At 36.0% G+C, this 18,839-nt stretch overlaps 3 protein-coding genes across 6 annotated transcripts in view; 2 read left to right on the top strand and 1 right to left on the bottom strand.

Annotated features, from left to right (window-relative positions):
* Positions 1–12,448, bottom strand: part of LOC109855817 (ecdysone receptor) — a 37,061-nt gene extending 24,613 nt beyond the window's left edge. For 2 of the 3 annotated variants that reach the window (XR_002250334.1, XM_020430439.1), the window contains exon 1: positions 12,024–12,448. The gene's annotated coding sequence lies outside the window, so the exon portion shown is untranslated. The remainder of the gene's footprint in view (positions 1–12,023) is intronic. The other variant, XM_020430441.1, reaches the window with a different exon arrangement.
* A 982-nt stretch (positions 12,449–13,430) lies between these two features.
* Positions 13,431–14,871, top strand: LOC109855811 (adrenodoxin-like protein, mitochondrial). Its single transcript, XM_020430427.1, has 4 exons — positions 13,431–13,970; positions 14,097–14,148; positions 14,262–14,509; positions 14,672–14,871. The coding sequence occupies exons 1-4, from the start codon at positions 13,868–13,870 to the stop codon at positions 14,773–14,775; spliced, it is 507 nt and encodes a 168-aa protein (XP_020286016.1). The 5' UTR covers positions 13,431–13,867; the 3' UTR covers positions 14,776–14,871.
* Positions 14,872–15,018: 147 nt separating this feature from the next.
* Positions 15,019–17,521, top strand: LOC109855812 (mortality factor 4-like protein 1). Of its 2 annotated transcripts, XM_020430429.1 has the most exons (7): positions 15,019–15,225; positions 15,427–15,544; positions 15,658–15,963; positions 16,164–16,373; positions 16,469–16,638; positions 16,715–16,726; positions 16,801–17,521. In XM_020430429.1, exons 1-7 carry the CDS (start codon positions 15,198–15,200, stop codon positions 16,911–16,913), a joined length of 957 nt encoding a protein of 318 aa, XP_020286018.1. In that variant the 5' UTR covers positions 15,019–15,197; the 3' UTR covers positions 16,914–17,521. The 2 variants fall into 2 exon arrangements, with proteins under 2 accessions (XP_020286018.1, XP_020286017.1); XM_020430428.1 differs by having other exon boundaries at positions 16,715–17,521.
* The last annotated feature ends 1,318 nt before the right edge of the window (positions 17,522–18,839 follow it).

Genomic DNA, 18,839 nt, shown 5'->3' with positions numbered 1-18,839 from the left:
TTATCGTAAGTAATTATCGTAAGTAAAAAATCGCTCAAATTTTATACCTTACACTTCACGTCGTTAAATATCTCGTTAAGGAAATACATAGAGTTAAAAAAAAAAAAAGGAAGACACAAAGCGAACAGCGTATTTTGCTGGGCGGCTTTAAAGTTAATCATGTATAAAACGGACTTATCAACTCAGCGAAATGTCAGACAGCTAGAGAAACGGTAAGTCAGCATTTTCAATTAGCAGACCATCTTTGATAGTGCGTAGTTGAATAAAAGACGCTCTAAAAATCTCTAACACAATCGTGATAGAAGTACAAAGTTTATAGTAGAACTTATTTTCGATGTGTAAATTCGAAAATTCGAAACACTTTGTGAATCAAAGAATTGAAGAGATTTCAAAAATCGTAATCTCAAGAAAAAAAAACCTGAAATTAAACAAATGAAGAATAAAATAAAATAATAAAAATAATATAAAATAAAATAAAATAATATAAAGTTGTGGATATGGGCTCTCTTGTATCAACATTTACTGCTCTATACGCAGTTGAGAATTCAACTAAGATAAAAGATCAATAAATAAAAAGATTACAGCCAAGATTATAGGAAACTTGCAAAAATCTGTGCGCCTGTAGGTATGCTACAGGTTTTGATCCTGTAGGAATGTAGTCGGCCATGGAGGGAACGATACATGAAGGAAAAAAGGCGAGGAAGAGAACGAAGAGAAATAGTCTACGACGTAGACTCTGCGCGTTTTGCCGCTTCCCGTCAGCAGCTACGAGAAGCGAAAGTAAGAACCAGCGGTCATAATCGGCCTTGAACCTAGCAGTAGGATCGATGATCTCATCCCCCGAATGCGTTCTGATCAAGACTACGAAGTACTTTCGAGAAATTTGCACGAGCAAACAAATTAGTTTACACAACATTTACATCGTTAACTTATTTTTCTATCAATTATAATATTTCTTCAAAGACAGATATATATATATATATATAGACTCGCAATCATATAATCTTGAAAGAGTCAAGAAATTTACGTAGATAGAATTTGTAAGAAGATTTTAGATGCGAAAGAAGGATTTCGCGACTACATGAATTTGTAAAATATTTTCTCGGAAAGTAATTTTAAATGAGAATAATTTCTTTCTTTCTTTCTTTCTCTCTCTCTTCTTTTAGTGAAAAAGTTTTCTTTCTTTGATAAGTCTCTATATATATGTGAAATGTATTTTCCTTTAAATAATATTCTTGTCGTCGTAAAGTTTGCTCTTTTAGTTATTTTTTTTATTATGGACGTACAAAATTGGTTTTTAAAATGGTTTAACGACGTCATCGAGTACAAGCTCCTATGACAGAATACATAAATAACGTGTAACTGACGCAACAAATAATAAATGACCCGCAATCAATGACGCGGGTGATCGGCTGCAGGCAATGGCGATTACTTCGATAAATAAATATTTTAGAGACAGTAAATACAAAAAAAAAAAAAGAATCTACATTTAACTTATAAAAAATCAATTGAAACTAACTATTAAATTATTGCAAAATAATAATATGGAGATGTATGAATAGGTGTTCGGAGATGCGCCCGTCTATTTCTAGCGATGTTCGACAAACTTCTTCGGCAAGCCTCCTCGCTCAAAGTTAGTGTAAAACTGTACTCTGTTGTGACAATGGAGCGCTTTTATTCGGACAGAAACGAGTGTGTGCATTGTTGGAAGAAGAAGAAGAAGAAGACGAAGAAGACGACGACGACGACGGCATTCGCTTTGCTTCGCTTCGCGTCGCGGTGCGGTGTGTTGCGCAAAAGCGGAATGAGGAGATAATATACAGGGTGGCGAAGAAAATAAGTCGGCATTCGTAAGTTCATAAACCCGCTTCTCGCTGAATGGAGATTCGATTTTTACCGAAACTCGATAAACCATAAGATTAAGTTTAATATTCCAATATAATGAAAGAAGGAATCGAGATTTTTTTAATATTATACTTGAAAGAATATCTAATTTTTAATATTGAACAGATACGATAAGAGTTACTGATCGCGAAATGTACAACAACTACAAATGTACAATAATTTCAACGTGAATTTAACAATAAATATGACGGGAAGATGACAACATAATGCAGCTCGTATTACACATATACATATGTTTCTAAGAATATATTAATAATTGAGAGAACGCGGCTCCTCTTACAAAAATTACATCAAATTATATAATCAAAAAACCTCCCAAAATTATGATAAACGTTTATCAAATCAGCGAAAATATACGAACTTGCATATTTTCGAATATGCAAGGAGCAATGAATTCCAAGACTTCTCGGTTATGTAGACTCGATCGATAGCGCGATCTTACTTGTTCCATCCACTCGCACTTTCGCGAGACGAAAGAGAAAGAAGGACCGGTTTTCCATATCGGACATAACGGATGTGAATGTGAACAACTAAGTGCGCGCTAAGTTGTGTATGCCAGCAGGTTTGCTTTCCAACTTGCAATGATCGCCATGCAACTATGTATATTGTATCGTCGTTGTTCAGGAGAGCTTGCGCGCACAGGCTCATACATCTGTGTTTGACTCGATATATATCGCCGGTTTTTCGTAAAAATGTTTGCTTCTCTTTTTCGTTCCGAACCGATATCTCTCAGAACACATGTCGGAACGTGTATCGCAACATAGAAATCGAAAAAATGTATAAAATTCCGAGATTGAAATCAGTAGAATCGACAAATATTAAGGACAAAATAATTGAAGAGAAATTCAGCAAATATAAATGCAAATGTCAAGAGAAAATTGTTAGCTCGAATTACACTGTCATCGTCTTAAAAAGTAGTTTTCCTTGTGGTGAATTAATTGATATTCGTATAATGCAAATAATGTTATGAGAGAAACAAAGATAGAAAATATTTGGCAAACATTTATGGAAATCTAACCATGGAGATAGATAAGGCTCATTAACACTTACGCGATATTGTTTAAAAATACGAAAACGAGTATTTTTCATGCTCGTTATATCTGTCCACACTTGACAAGAGAGAAGAAAGCTATGATAATGGTTTTCGCGTACATTAGTCTAGTCGAGTCGAGTCGAGTCGAAACGAAACGCTATATAGTCTGCATGTTGCCGACAATATAGCTACAAGAGGATATTGATTTCTAGATATAAATAGTTCGTAGTATCTATTATTCAAAATGCTCTCAACCTCGCCGGATATAATATTGCCCGTGATACTTCATAAGCAACCTTTCTAAAGGATACTTGAAATTTACGAACGCAATCAATGTCACTTTTCGGTCAAAGTCGCGCTGTAATGAAAAGCAAGCTTTAACAATTATATTTTTTGTACACTTCACAAGTGTATTTGCTATTTTCACAATACTATTTGAAAACAAAATTCAATTTTTATTCTTTTTTTTTTATTTGAGGACATGATGAACTCTGCGCGCCATAGACAAAGCTTTGATAAAAATCGTCTTTCATTTATTATTTTTCTTATTATTATTCCCAATTTTGAGTTTTATATTTCTTCTCTCTAGATTATCAGAAAACTTTTTCATCTTCTTTTTAAATAAAAAAATTTAATCTCTGCAACTAAAAAACTCGATATACACGTTGAAAGTTTTTCGAAATTCGATCTCCAGGCGATCGTTTTACAGATAATTCAATTTTTACGAAAACACACTACACACTAACTATTTATCTAATGGGTGGCGAACAGGTAAAAATGTCCTACGTGTAGGTGAATGTGAAGGTGCTCGACCCAGCTGGACACACACAAATGACATCATCGATGATATACAGTGCAGTCTGGCAAGGGGGAAAGAGTTACATCAAGCGGGAAGGTGGGAGAGAAAGCGAGTATAGCCGGGTATCTAGGTCACAAAACAAGTGTCGCAACTTACGACGAGAGTACGCGAATAAGTACCGGCGATCTACGCACGATCGGTGCGATGAGAAACCTGCGCACAATTGGCGGGAAGATTTATAAGATCCAATCTTTGCGCGAGCTGAACACTTGACACGATAACAAGATCATCTGGACGTTACCCTTAACCTTTGACGGTCCGAATTAATTCCGATGAATTAGCTAACAAGTTTTATACTCTCGTTTTAATATCACTATGTTGTATTGTAATATTGTAATATAACAATTCATGTTTCATTAATCGGTGAATTTAGTAAAAGGAGCAGCGACGTAGATGTTAGCTACTTCATCTAAATTGAGATTTTCTCTGCGATTGCAAACCTCACTCATCGATTGCCAGTTTCCTGCTAAACTTTTCAAACATTCAATTTCTTAGAACTTTAGAAATCAACTAGTCTTGCTTTTGCAATAATAATTTATGATTTGTTTATCGCTAGCTGACAAAATCAGCTGAGAATGAAACGTCACCCGGAACTCGTGGCAAACATTTCGCGCGGGCCACATGTTATTTTATCAATTTGCCTTTGTGCGCCTTGTAGCCTCTTCCGCTGGCTCGATCGACGGGTTTAACCTGGTGCTTCGTGGAAATTATTTGAAATGCGAGCGACGTGCTCACGCACGCGCACGAAGAAAAGAACGCGATGAAATAGTCACGTAAACACCGGACAATGACTCTACATTGTCCTCGCGCCAAACAACTCCCGTGGATCCGTTATTTCCCTTCCGACCGAAGGAGAGTTCGGGGTTTCTTTTTCGCACGCGCGCGAAATACACGAAATATATATACCTGGACACAAAAGCCCGTGTGCTAATTTGAAGATAGCGCGCGTGAGTAATATGTCAAACCAAGGCGAGGCCAATAATGGAATCGACCTGATAAATTCGCACATGCGTGCACACGCGTCACCAAACGCAGCCGATTAAACGTCAAACGACATTCGTGAATAAGTCAAATGTCAACGTCAATTATATACCGTGTCGCTTCCACTTGCATTTGTTACGTACACCGCGGTGCATTAAAAGTGTCTGATTTTTCTCCTCGTCGAGTCGTACGAAACAACTGAAGTACACAAATAATTACATTAAAAAAAAAATAATAGTTCTCAAATATAACTAACTAAAACAATTTTTGAATATAGTTCCGAATGACCCCTGCTCCCGATCGATCCGAAATTTTGCACAAAAATTGAAGTAAAAAACTGCACGCGTTTTGTTTGTCCCATCGAACACTATTTTCGTGCAAAATTTCAGATTGATCGGGAGCAGAAGTCATTCGGAACTACACTCCAATTTTTTTATTGCATTGACTGTAACGGTTGCTATTATTATACTTTAGTGTACGAATGCCAAAGGTTGTGACACCGCAGCTAAGAATAACGAGAACAATATCGCGTGAGAATATAAATAATTCAAATTTGTGGAATAAATTTTGAAAAGTATACTTCTCTTTTGAAGTAAGAATATTTTTGTTATATCAATATTTTCGTTTTTTATTTTGTAATGTACATCACTTGCATATTGGCACTTTTTCAACTGGAAACTTGAGTGCACTTTTTTGCCAATTAACGAGATTTTAAACCCTAGATCAAAGAGTTGGCATGTTACTGTGATGAGGTTTTTAGACATCACCTCGTATCAATTACTAATAATAATTACCGTGTAGGGTTCATATTACGCGAGCTCAATAATAAACGTATCAGTCGGTGCCGACTATACGTTTTATCTAATCTGTCTGCAAGTATAACTCTTATTTTGTTTAGTTCTGTTATGTCCTACTTCACTGTTCTACTATGTTCTCTCTTTAGTATTTATCTTTTTTTTTGTTGTTCTGTCGTTTACTCTTTAATCGCTATTCGTTTTTCTTTCTCTATCGTATATGTTCTCTCTCTCTCTTAAATGTTATCACAATCAACTCGCATTTATCTCATTATCACTGCTTCGTTTGTTGTGTTCAATATGATATGAAATAAATCAATGTTACTCTTGTCTTTTTAATACTGTGTTTGTCATCATTCTTCAGTCAGTTTTTACTTGTTTTTTTCTTTCGCACGTATTATTCTTTTCTATTTATATAGGTACTCGACTGTCCTGATTGAATAATTAAGAAGGTCGTGTGAGAGATAGCGATTGTTACACGTAGATATATCTACTATGTGTGATTTTATGTGAGCCGTGTGCATGTAGACACAGGGTTTCTTAAGAATTTTTCTGAATACAATGTTTCGCTTTACAGAGCATCGTAGAACGAAGGAGCAAAAAGAACGTGCGTCTTGTCCTCTTTGAGCTGATAAAGAGCGCAATCTCAAGCCAAGATTTGAGTGCAACTCTCTTGAACTTCAGGATTTAGATGCTAGGGTTGACAGTTTATAATTTCAAAGGTATTTATAAGCACGAGATATATATATTTTTGCAAGATAGAACTTTGAACGCAATCGTAGCAATAACGTTTTCGAACATGAAAGATTGAACAGAAATATAAAAAAATTGAGTGAATAAAACTTCCTCGAAATTTAAAATATCGCAAAGAAAAAAAACGATAGACAAAGCGAGTATGAAATCTGATCTTTCAATACAACAAACTTTTTATTTGTGCACCAAATATATAAAATTAAAAAAAAATAGTTGCATATATCTCTTTTCCAGTAGTTTATCAAATGGGTAGAGAAAAAAAAGAGAAAGAGAGTGAGAGTAAATTGTTAAAAATATTGCTTTGCAAACTTTGATAATAAAATATTTTCACGGCAAACACAGTAAGATGTTTAGCAAACTGGTATCGCTACATCGAACCGGTTGTTATAGTTAAACTCTGAACACTATAAATTTGATGTTAGAATATTTCACTCTCGAAAACAGTTTGGAAAATAAAAATTTTAGTATATAAAATGCTATGCAATTATTTTCAATTTCAGTCTCATCAACATACTGCTAAAAAATAACAGTAGTAAGATTGAGATTAGAGCAATAAATAAATATATCTCGAATGTTTTTGGCTTTTTTATCTGACAGTATATCAAATATAAATATTTCAAATTTTTTGAGACACTTTAAAGGAGACAAAATGAGATTAAAGATGATACAGTTCTCGACCCAACATCAGTAAAAGATAACATAAGTAAGAGATTTCATTTGAGGCATGTGAAAAAATTTTAGTCGTAACTGTAAGAAAACTTAACTGATGCGAGTCAGCATTGAGAGACATTATCTCATGCTTACTGTCTGTAATTGTCAGATATTTTTACATCTGCAACAGAACGAGAATGCGTTCGCAAAACATAGAGTTAGCTTCTCATCAAGACGCCAACATCTTCATACTGCAAATGTAATTATGTATAAATTTCTGAATCTTTTACAGTTTTAGGATTTGCATATACGTCTGTAAAGTTGACAAGTGTCATTTAAATTTTATGTACAACCATATTTTAATACTTTTTCAGTATCAAACTTGGAAATATGAACGGACAGAAATAAATAATTTCTCGTTATTTCCGACTGTCGAAACGACCGCGAGACAGGAGATGCGTGCAGTTTGAATACGCGTCTGATCTACAGTCATTGCATCGAGCGTTTCCATTGCGCTTCCAAGCGAATAGCAAGCCTCCTCCACTCCCTCCACCTTGGTCGTACTTCGCGGCAATTCCAGCACGCCACGAACACCTCGATTCTCCTCGTCCCACAACGTGTTTTCTCATTCTGCGCTTTATCTCCTGCCGTCCTCGAGAAATGTTCGTTGGATGTGCTGGCATAACGCGACGACGGCCAGCAGAGGCGGCGGCGATGACGGTGATGGTGGGAAGTTGGAAGTGGGTGCTTGTGTAGTGGTTAGTGTCGATAGCCGCGATAGTAGTGGTGGCTGTGTCGACGACGGCGAGACGGACACGATGTTTTCGCCTCGGTCAGTAGTACCAAGGGAAAGCGTCGCGTTGGTTGCAATACGTGTGATCATTACGGCCGTCCGCAAAAACATGCGGCGCTACAGCCTCGGCATGGCGTATAGTGAGAGCACCAGGGGGCGCGCGCGCGCGTTCCGCGTATACATATGTATGTATGTATGTATGTGTGTCCGCTGTCTGCTGCTACGTGTGTAGATAGCTGACACGAATCCAGAATATCAGGATTCGTGGAGTTGAGACCATGTGCACAGCCGCAGAGAATCAAGATACCGATCATCGAGTTTCGTGATATCAAAATCGGTCCGATTATATATATATATATTATAGCAATGCTATTCGTGCTGACGATATTTTATATCGGATAACGTGTTTACTGAAAAATATCAAATAAAGCAAAAAATTTGGTGGAATATACGAGATAGCTTTTATCCGGAGTAATGTGACATTTCATTACACTCTGCTAAAAAAAAAGATTATCGGAAAACAGTTTTCAGTAAGAAGCGACAAAAATAGAGGACAGATTACACGCAGATAATCAATTACTTATATTCTCAAAATCAATCAAAAATTTTGGCATTTTTTCAGACACCTAAAGAAAACATAAATTTAATTTCGTCGGACACTTAAAAGGGAATATAAATGGCATTTAAGAAGAAGTATCTTGACATTATCGGTTGTCACACACCTCGAACAGCGTGCCGACTTAAAACGTGACAGATATCTTCTCCATTCAAGAGTCAGGTAGAATGACAACACCTACAAAAGTCGAAGCTCCGCCTCTGTCTCTCTGGGTGTCTCTTCAAAATTCATACTCAACCATTATTACGATCGGAAAACTGATTTGAAAAGACCACCCGTCATTCGAAGCAGAACATTCGTGTTTTCGTAAAAATTGTGTGATTATTTGCACCTAAGTATCTCTCGTAGACGCACTACCTGGCTGGTTGTATAACATCGAGAGATACATATATAGAGGCATTTTGTAAAACAACGTGCTACGTTTTTTCAAGCAGGAAAGCGACTCGATGAATCAGTAATTGGATCGCGGTCGTTGCGATCGCGAGTATCGGGCATGTATAGTGTGTGAGCACACGCGGTCACTCGCTTCGTTCTAGCGGCGCGGAGGCAAATGTATGTGTGTACGTGAGCTAAAAATGATACGTTGCACGGGGAGTGACGTCATGACGAGTCAGCTCCTCGGCCGATGATCGACCGCGCGCGCGGCGGCGCGGCGACAGGCATATGTACGCGAATGTTTACGTCAAACGCAAATATCAAATTTGCAGTATAGAGGTTATATGTAGCTCATGGTAAGCGCGAGAGGGTAATTCGTTGAACTACCATTACTCGACAAAGAGGGAGAGAGACACCTAGCCCCGGGTTCGATAAATGCCCTTGATAAGTATTGTGTTGTTTTGCATCCGTTTATTAACTCCTGACGTCATCTTGACGCGATATACTGCAAGCGATATATGAATATAATAATTTTGGAATTTATCGAAAAGAGACAACATTTATGTGTATTCTTCGCTGTCGTACACGTGCGCGCATGTGTCCATATAGAGGTAGTAATATATTTTTAATAAACTTGTATCAAGTTTAATTGAGGACAATTGAAGCGAATTTCCGGTGTGTTCTTTTTGTCAAGAGAGAATCATAAATGTTACGACACGTAAATCAAATGCGACTACTGTTAAAAGTGTAAAATAAATATTGATAAGAAGTGGAATTGTGCTTTGATGTTAAAATAAAAATTACTGTCCGTGTTTCGTGTCTCGCGAAACAATAAGAGAAATATTGCTTCGGAGCAGCAACAACGTTCAGCGCGTTTAAAAATGAACTACACTATAAAAAGACTAGCGAAACAAAGAGATTTCCGTGAAGTATAATCACGATGCGAACATGTCAGAACTTTTAAGAATCAGACAGAAATGATTATTTTTAAAAGTTACTGATTCTAAAACAAAACAAAACAAAAAAAATTTCCGAGTTCGTGAAACAGCAGACAGACAGACACAGACTTCGCAACAATAAAAATACACGATTATGCACCCAAAATAAATTTTATATCTCGCGCATTGACGCGCATTGCACGGTGTTATGTTTTCAGTTCATATCGATAACGCAAACGCGATAAGGAAGCCATCGAATCGTACAAAACTTATGATTCTTTGGAAAACGATAAGACCTGTGCATTATCACGGTGCACATCCGCGCGCAGAGCTTTCGGCTTGTCTCGCTTATGATGTGAAACTTCAAGAAAAGATAAGCCGAGACGACCTAGTAATCCTGATGTGTATTTTTGTTCGAAAGGTAAAAAAAAGAAAACACGCTTGTTAAATGTCAACCAAAACACGTTGTGCGTAAAACAAAAAAAATTATCTTTGCCTGAAAAGACATGTATATATGAACATGCTTAAGTTCAAAGAGATATACGTGTAAAAATGGAGAACAATGCGAGATTTCAGATGCGAGAAGTCGTAATTGCGCATCACAAAATGTCGAAACGATAGTTCTATATCAGTTCTTGTTCTCTTGCAGATAAAACGTTTCCGAAACGATATAAATACAATAAGTTGTTAAACCATTTTGTGTAAGTTGGGAATTTATGTAATATTGTTAATATTATAACTAGATAATTTTACCTGATATCTCGATCGATGTAATTACACATTTGATTCCGCGTTTGTATGTTTAAATTCTACGGATCAACAACGAACAATTCGGTTTGAGAGCAAATCCAATGTCTTTGTAATAAAAGTTTACTTTTGACACAGTCGAATGCCCGTTATAAAAGCCGAAGTTACAAGTAAAACTAATATCACGTTTAATTATTAGATCGTGTACGCAGAAAACATTTGAAGAAACATTTGACAGATGTCCGGACCGGGACTCGAGCTCAAATCTTTCGCTTTTCGGACGACTGCTTTTAATCTGCTTACTCGCAAAGCAATCATTAAGTTCAGAATGAACAATGATAAAATAACAAGTTCGAGTCAGACGCAGGATAGAAATGCGAGATAAATAACACATTATTCGTATCACAAATGTAGTTCAAAAATAGATCTCTCAAACGAGCAAGATAGAGATGATACATGTAAAAAATACATATTCAAATATTCGACTTAAATAGAATATTTCTACTTTTACTTCTTCTTCATTCAGCCACAATAAAGTTACAACAATTTTTTACTAACTGCGAAAAAATTAAATTTATACAAATTAGATTCCAAACGTTTCGGCTATACTTTTATGGCGAGAGTCATTACGGACTTACAATTTTTAGTGGATTCCGAACTATCGTCTCTGCTAGTTCTATTACATGTTACAGAATAATAATAAGAAACAATCATGTGTAAAGAAAATAACATTATCGTTGAATAATGTAAAATAATGAATAAAGAATACTAAAAAAAAACAAAAAAACAAAATAACGCACTTTCAAATACAATATAAAAACATTCCTACGTTACTTGGGATTGTTAAAACCGGTAGCCAGTTTCAATAAAGTATTGTCAATGTGTATAAGAGAAATCACAATTATAATTGTTAAGTATTCCTTCCTAGAGAAGAAAGTCGAACGCGCGCTACGTATATCTAATTGCTTTCGCAACATGTCAACGTAATTAAGCTCTTCGCTGTATTTATTATTATTGATAAAATTTTAGGCGTATCTCTTTTTCTCTCTCACCCTCTTTCTTTATACGAAAGATAGAGAGAAAAAGAGTGTCAAAGAGTTGAAGTCTCGCCGTTTGCTCGGAAAGTTCTCGTCGTCGCGATACGTCCTCGCGCGAAGGTCGCGACGAGCGAGTGAACAACAAACGAGAGGGAAAGAGAGATACAGAAAGAAAGGAAAAGAGATGAGAGAAAAGAAATGGAAGAAGATGGAGAAAGTGTTAAATCTATTCTTTACATATATGTGTGTGTGTGTGCGCGCGCGCGTGTATATATATATATATATATATATGCCGAAAGGTCGAGCTCTTTAAAATCTAAAATCGCGATAATTGTCACACACGCACTTTATACAAGCGTGATAATTGTCACACGCATTGAAACACAGCTCGCGTACAAACGCGACACACACACACACATAACCGCGCGCGCTAGTATGTAGTGTAGCGCGAACGCGCAATATATAATAAACGTTACACGACGAACAAGACTCTCTGCAAATGCAGCATACATGCGTGCTATGAAATTAAAAGGGTACGTACGCGGAGATCCCGAGCCAGAATTCCGATCATCTCCCCACGAAGTCTCGTTACTCAGAGATGGCACTCAGCAGAGACAACACTTTTATAATACACACGCTACACAACACTTGTGCTCCTGTTGTATTTCGCTGCACCACGATATATTATGCAAAGAGACGTAGAAGTAACTCGAGTAGAGAGAGAATTTTCGTACCGTACCGGGAGTTTTCCTTCCGGAGAGAACGAAAAGAGCAATTCGCGAATTCGCGCGGACACCCACTGCGTACAATCTCACCTCTCGCGAAATCGCGACTGATTGCGACGTCCTCGTTGCACTCCGCCAGCCGTAACCGTTCCGACCACGTTCGCCTCCCTCCCTCTCCCGTTTGCTTGCTCGCTCTCCCTCTCTTTCTCTCTTATTCGCTCTCGTTCTTTTTGCTCTTGCTTTTCTCGCTCCCACTCTTTTTCGCTCCCTCTCTTTCTCTCTTATTCGCTTTCGTTCTTTTTGCTCTCGTTCTTTTTGCTCTCGCTCTTTCTCGCTCCCACTCTTTTTCGCTCCCTCTCTTTCTCTCTTTTCTATTCGCTCCTGTTCCCTTTTCGCTCCAGCTCTTTCTCGCTCTCGCTCTTTTTCTCTCTCTCTCTTTCTCTCTTTTCTATTCGCTCTCGTTCTCTTTCGCTCCCGCTCTTTTTCTCTCTCTCTCTCTCTTTCTGTCTTCACTCCCTCCACCGTCTTATCACCTTTAATCCTTTCTTTTTACACTTCTTGTATCTTCCACTCGCTTCATCTTTTTATTCGCGTTTCTTTGTTCTTTTGCTCCTCCCTCTGTCTTAAAAGTGCAATTCGCACTGTAGGTATGATAGATCAGTAATAATGCCCAGCATTGTACACGTTCGACCAAGTGTATTCTCTGATTTGCCGATGAAAGACGAGGAGCGTGTGACATGTAGCTAATACAAAGAGAGAGAGAGGGAGGAAGAGAAAAAGAGAGGGAGCAGAGAGAAGGACGAGAAAAGACAGACACGCATGTTAATTTGACAGGTAGCAACGCTATAATGAAAAGACGTTTTTTCAACAAAGAAAAATAATGCGATGATAGTTTCACGCGCGGCGTCGTAAGTTCACTTCTATTGTAGGACACGAACTGTTATATTCCTAATGTAAGAGATACACAACAAAGTAACGGCAGACACGCGGCAGAAAACCCGAAAAACCGTAACCATGTCTTTTCTCGGCAGTGTTGACCAGCGTTCCCCAGATTTCACGACCGTGTTGCCAAGACAGAAAAATTTTTCTCCCTCCGAAAAGGACTTCTGCGCATGCGGCTATGACAGTCTATGATGACGTTATAATGATGTCATCTCTAGAGAGGTTTCGATGTTTCGGAACCATTAACAGAAGCGCAGAGCCATCTGGTTAACGGATCCTCAAATGAGAGCGTGAGGATCGATGATGTAATGTATCTGGTTGGTGCCCAAGAAGATGGAACGCTTTTTAATCCCATTTAAATCATCAATTTAAACTACATTTGGCATCTCGCACACGTATTAAATAATCGATAATAAAAATTAATTTCACGTTTAATTAACTGTAATCATATAAACAGGAAAACACTCGAAGCACAAGTGTCTCAAAGAAATATTGACCAATATCGCATTGATCGATTTGTTCGAATTGACATATATAATAGTTGAAACAAAATGTGAACAGATAGCAACACTGAAGACGCGTTGACATGTGACATCTTTGTTCTATAATCATAGTATGCAATTCACGAGCCGAGTGCAGTCACATTGCACGTGTCATACAGTGTGTGTGTACATACAGACAACCTAATTATGACATTTTTTTTCTGACACCATAAAATATGACGTTTATACTGCGGCCGTTGTCTTTCTGTGTAAAACGGAAAAAATGTACAGTACCTATCAGTTATACAGTATTTAATCATAAAATTCATTCATCAAAATGTAAGTATAGAGACACATTGCTGTGTGTAATATCATTTACCAAAAATCGTGTTAATTATATTTTAATAATTTTTACGTATTTTCTTTATTAAGTTTAAAACTTGAATAAATGTATGCTTTTCACAGGTATGTTCCATGGTGAATACGAAATGCTGGATCCAAAAACAGAAGCTGATATGTAATAATCTTGTGGTCTTACGTTTTAATATAAATTACATGTATATTTTTTTTACAAGTTTGTAATTAAACAAAATTGATCATTAAGAACTACTTTATTCTTTGTGTTTCTAGAGTCAATGTCACTTTCATTGACAAGACAGGCAAGAAGATTCCTGTGAGAGGAAAAGTAGGCGATAATGTACTTTATTTGGCACATAGATATGGAATTGAAATGGAAGGAGCTTGTGAAGCTTCTTTAGCTTGTACTACTTGTCATGTGTATGTACACCATGATTATACTGATAAACTCCCAGTGGCTGAAGAAAAGGAGGAGGATCTCTTAGATCTGGCACCTTTTTTGAAAGAAAATTCAAGGCTAGGTACAGTTTTTTTATCATTTTTTTCATGATTCTCATTCAATCTTTTCATGACATCATGTTATGCAACATTAAACTTGTATATCTGATTTTTTGTATGAATTAACACAATTGTTATAAGAACTAGAAGTTTTTATGTGTATATAATAAGTCCCCTTATATCAGGTTGCCAGATAATTTTGTCCAAAGAATTGGATGGCATAGAACTGGAATTACCTAAAGCAACTAGAAACTTTTATGTAGATGGACATACACCAACTCCACATTGATACGCTTGTTATTGAAGTTGTTTAACTTACTTGTAAATATATATTTGTACGAGAGAATATGTAAATACTTATTGTGTGTATTAAAAAAACAACTAAAAAATAAAAATATACAATTTTTTTATAACTTCTTCTTTTGTTATTATATATATATTTTTTTTTCTTATTTTTATTTAATTCTGTACACTAGCACTCCCACTACTAATTCCTCGAACAGTTTTACCTATAAGTCAACCCAACCCTACCCAACTTCGAAGTCGATTCCCTAACCTTGTTTCGCTGATTCTGCTGAAGGAACTGAACGTGAATTGTTTTGGTTGTTTGTGCAGTATAATTGTTAGATAAAACAAACCGTATAATTGACAAGATATGAAGCAGTTTATTGTCTTTTCTGCTTATTAAAGTAACGACTATTCAAACACGAAATGCCTCCAAAATGTAAATTTCAGGAAGGTATAATCTTTATTTTTTTTATCACAGAAAATCTTACAGTATGTCTAATAAATTGTTAATAAATACACAAACAACAAAAACTATTAATTTCTAATGTGATCAAAATTTAATCTATGTGATATTTAAAAATGATAAAACATATATTAAATTAATAAATTCTGTAATCACAATGAACACAACTAATGTTTTTTTTTGTTTTAGGAGAAAAGGTTTTATGCTTCCACGGGCCACTGATCTATGAAGCAAAGTGCTTGAAGTCTTCTGTTACTAAAGAAAAGCAAGTCAAATATTTTATTCATTATGCTGGATGGAACAAAAAGTAAGTTTTATGCAGATTAAATTGATTTAGATGCAAATAGATTAACTGCATTCTTATCTAAAAAAGTTAAATGCTATGATAAATACATTAATTAAATTGTATTGTTAACATAGTTGGGACGAATGGGTACCAGAGAGCAGAGTGCTCAAGTATAATGAAGCAAATGTACAGAGACAGAAGGAAGTTCAGAGAGCACATTCAAGTCAACAATCCACCCAGAAAAATAAGAAAGGAAATACAACAACAAAAACACAGGGAAGAAGAAGCGAAGGTGGTAGGGAAAAAGATGATAGTAGATCAAGCACTCCTGTTGCAACAGTTGATAGAAGTATCAGTCGTTTCAACAAAAGTGCCAGCAGCACTGTAACATCTTCATCTTCTCATGAATCTACATCTGAGCCCCAGCGTAAAAAACGAAGGTAATAAATAAGAAATAAATAAAAATCCAATTACAGAAGCACACTTGAATGTTTTAACTTTTATTCAATATTTATAAACGCAATATATATATAAGGCTTAGCTGTGTCCTTGTTTAATGACGTCAGAGATGAGAAATTACACTCTAAAAGTTAGAACCATAAATAGAGAAGTTACATTTAGGTATTTACATATTTTTCAGTCGACTAGAACCGTCTAGTGAAACGGAAGAGTTCCTCACTAAAGTAGAAGTCAAGATCAAGTTGCCCGAAGAATTGAAGTTTATGCTGATAGATGAATCTGAGATAATACTGAAACATCATAAATTGCCGGCATTACCTGTACAGAACACAGTTGATAAAATCTTAGACGATTATGTAGCAACAAAATCCGTGAAAACGAACGATACTAAGTATGAGACAATAAAAAGTTTATCAAATTCGTTTTCACTTCTTGCTGCGTAAAATGTTTATGATTAAGATCAAAAGATATTCTATTTGTTCTCAGAGAAAGTACGCTGGAAATAACAAAAGGTATTCGTGAATATTTCAATATCACATTAGGTCTTCAACTGTTGTATAAATGGGAACGACCGCAATTTATACAAATAATGGCCGATAATCCGGAAACATCGCCGAGTCAAGTGTACGGGGCGTTTCACTTGCTCAGACTGTTCGGTAAAGTTTTGTTTTAAATGTTCGCCATTTTCGCCAGTTCTCTGAAAAGTGAAAATTATAAAATTTCTGTTTCCAGTGAAACTCGGAAGTATGTTGTCTTATACACCCTTAGACGAGAGGAGTATACAATTATTGTTGTCGCATTTTCACGATTTCTTGCAGTATCTGCAGAAAAACAGCGCCGAACTTTTCAATCTTCAAGAAGATTACACGGACCCCCCACCGGATTATCATCGAAAATACGGTTAAACGCTCAAACTAAGATCAATTTGTAAAGTCGGTTTGTCCTCATTTATTCTTTGAACTTTTTTATGCACTTACATTATTTTACATGAACAATTGTATCTAACATCAATTGCGAGTGTACTAATTTGTAGTACGTCGTTTTTTTACAGAGACTGACTGTTTCAGTTGTAAATAAAATTCGAACTCAATTATATACATATGTAGGTAGGAAAATTTTTTTGTGAAATATACAAACGTGATCTCATCATTCTTAAAAATATTTTATATAATATTTTATCTGTTCTATGAGTTCGTATATTCAATATTCATTAATATTAAATTGCTTATCAGTTTGAAATATCTAATGTACAAATGTTTGAGCTATTCAAGAACTAAATTTTTTAATTAAATCTATTATTCAAAATTTTGTAGGAGACGTATGCCAACTGTCGCAAAGGAACGCCAAGTAAGTTACACAAGCACCGCTAACTTACGATGCGTTTCAAAACTACTCATCAGACAGAAATAAAGCGTTCGATTGACTAGTCAGAACAAAAAGAAAAAAAAAATTTTCCGTATTTTGATTGATATCGAACGCGCTATTCATTTTAATCTCGGCCGTCAGATAAATGACATTTTTAACTTTTACCTGTTTTACCTAACAGACTGACTTATAAACACGTGGTTCACGCGAGCAAAGCGTGCACGTGTGGCGCTCGAGACTACACACAAGTTAAAACGCGTAAACGTGTTGCTGTTCTCAGTCAGTTCTCAGCAAAATTCTTCAGAACTATCTCACTTCTGCCTGAAAGCGGCCACGGCCATAAAGCCCGTTCTACCAGAGAGAAGCCTGAGAGCGACCAGGTCCATAAGAAAATGTGTAATCACTTTTCCGCCCCGTAAACTAGCGCATGTCCACGGGTGGTACACATTGGAACTACGCAGCCAGTCCACGAGCGACATGTCGGTATGTCCACGAGCGACATGTCGGTATGTCCACAGCGTGCGGTTCTATTCTGTGCTATGTGCACGNGTTTAAATGGTCACTTTCTTTAAGTGTGTGAGTATATTCGAGAGCGTGAATTTGATTTTTTTTGAAATTTAAAATGACCGATCTCGCGATGAGAANATGAGAAAGGATAAGAAAAACCATTGCAACTTTTCGTACAACATAAATGTGNTATACCAGAAAANATGTGATAGTCAAGAAAAGAATCTTATTTTAGCGAGCAACATCAGAATTCGTGGAGTGTAGTCAAATATCATCTCCTTTTACATCATCATTTGCTGCTCTGTGGTTTATAAATTTTATTTTATTTTCTTAAAAACACTACATATATATATATATATACAAAATACACAAAAAAACCATATATATTATACAAAGATGTTTTAACGGTATACAAATATAATGTCCGAAAAGTTGCAAGTCCAAGAAATATAGCTTTTGCGTTTTTATTTAAAACTCTTTATCAGTGTGTTTTCTATTTCCAAGTTTCATTTTACAATGTTCTTTATACATTACAATAGAATACAATTCTATTACACATTTAATACATATAACATACAATATAATACAATATAATACAATATTATACAATATAATATATAAATAGTTATATATAATCCTACCTACCTACCTACCTACCTACCTACCTATCTTAGACATCTGACATATCTTAAACGTTACTAGCGTTATTAATTAGGATTAAGGCTGCGTAACAGCCTTGATCCTAATTTTACATTTTGATATTTCCTTACTTATCCGGTCTAATATATTTCCTAACATATTTCCTACCTACCCGGCCTAATTTATTTTCTACAAGCGTTTGTAGATACGCATCCCTATCTACACAGATAGCTATTTACCTACCTACTTTGGAAAGTTTTAAAATCTATCAAATATTTTACGCGAGGGACAGTTGTTTTAAAATTAAAAAGTATTATTTTAAATTTATTTTACTTTCGCGACCGAG

This window comes from Pseudomyrmex gracilis, unplaced genomic scaffold (genome assembly GCF_002006095.1).
Source record: "Pseudomyrmex gracilis isolate BER0280 unplaced genomic scaffold, ASM200609v1 scaffold_99, whole genome shotgun sequence".
In the NCBI taxonomy this organism is placed as follows: Eukaryota; Metazoa; Arthropoda; class Insecta; order Hymenoptera; family Formicidae; genus Pseudomyrmex; species Pseudomyrmex gracilis.
This window is presented reverse-complemented; position numbering and strand designations above follow the sequence as displayed.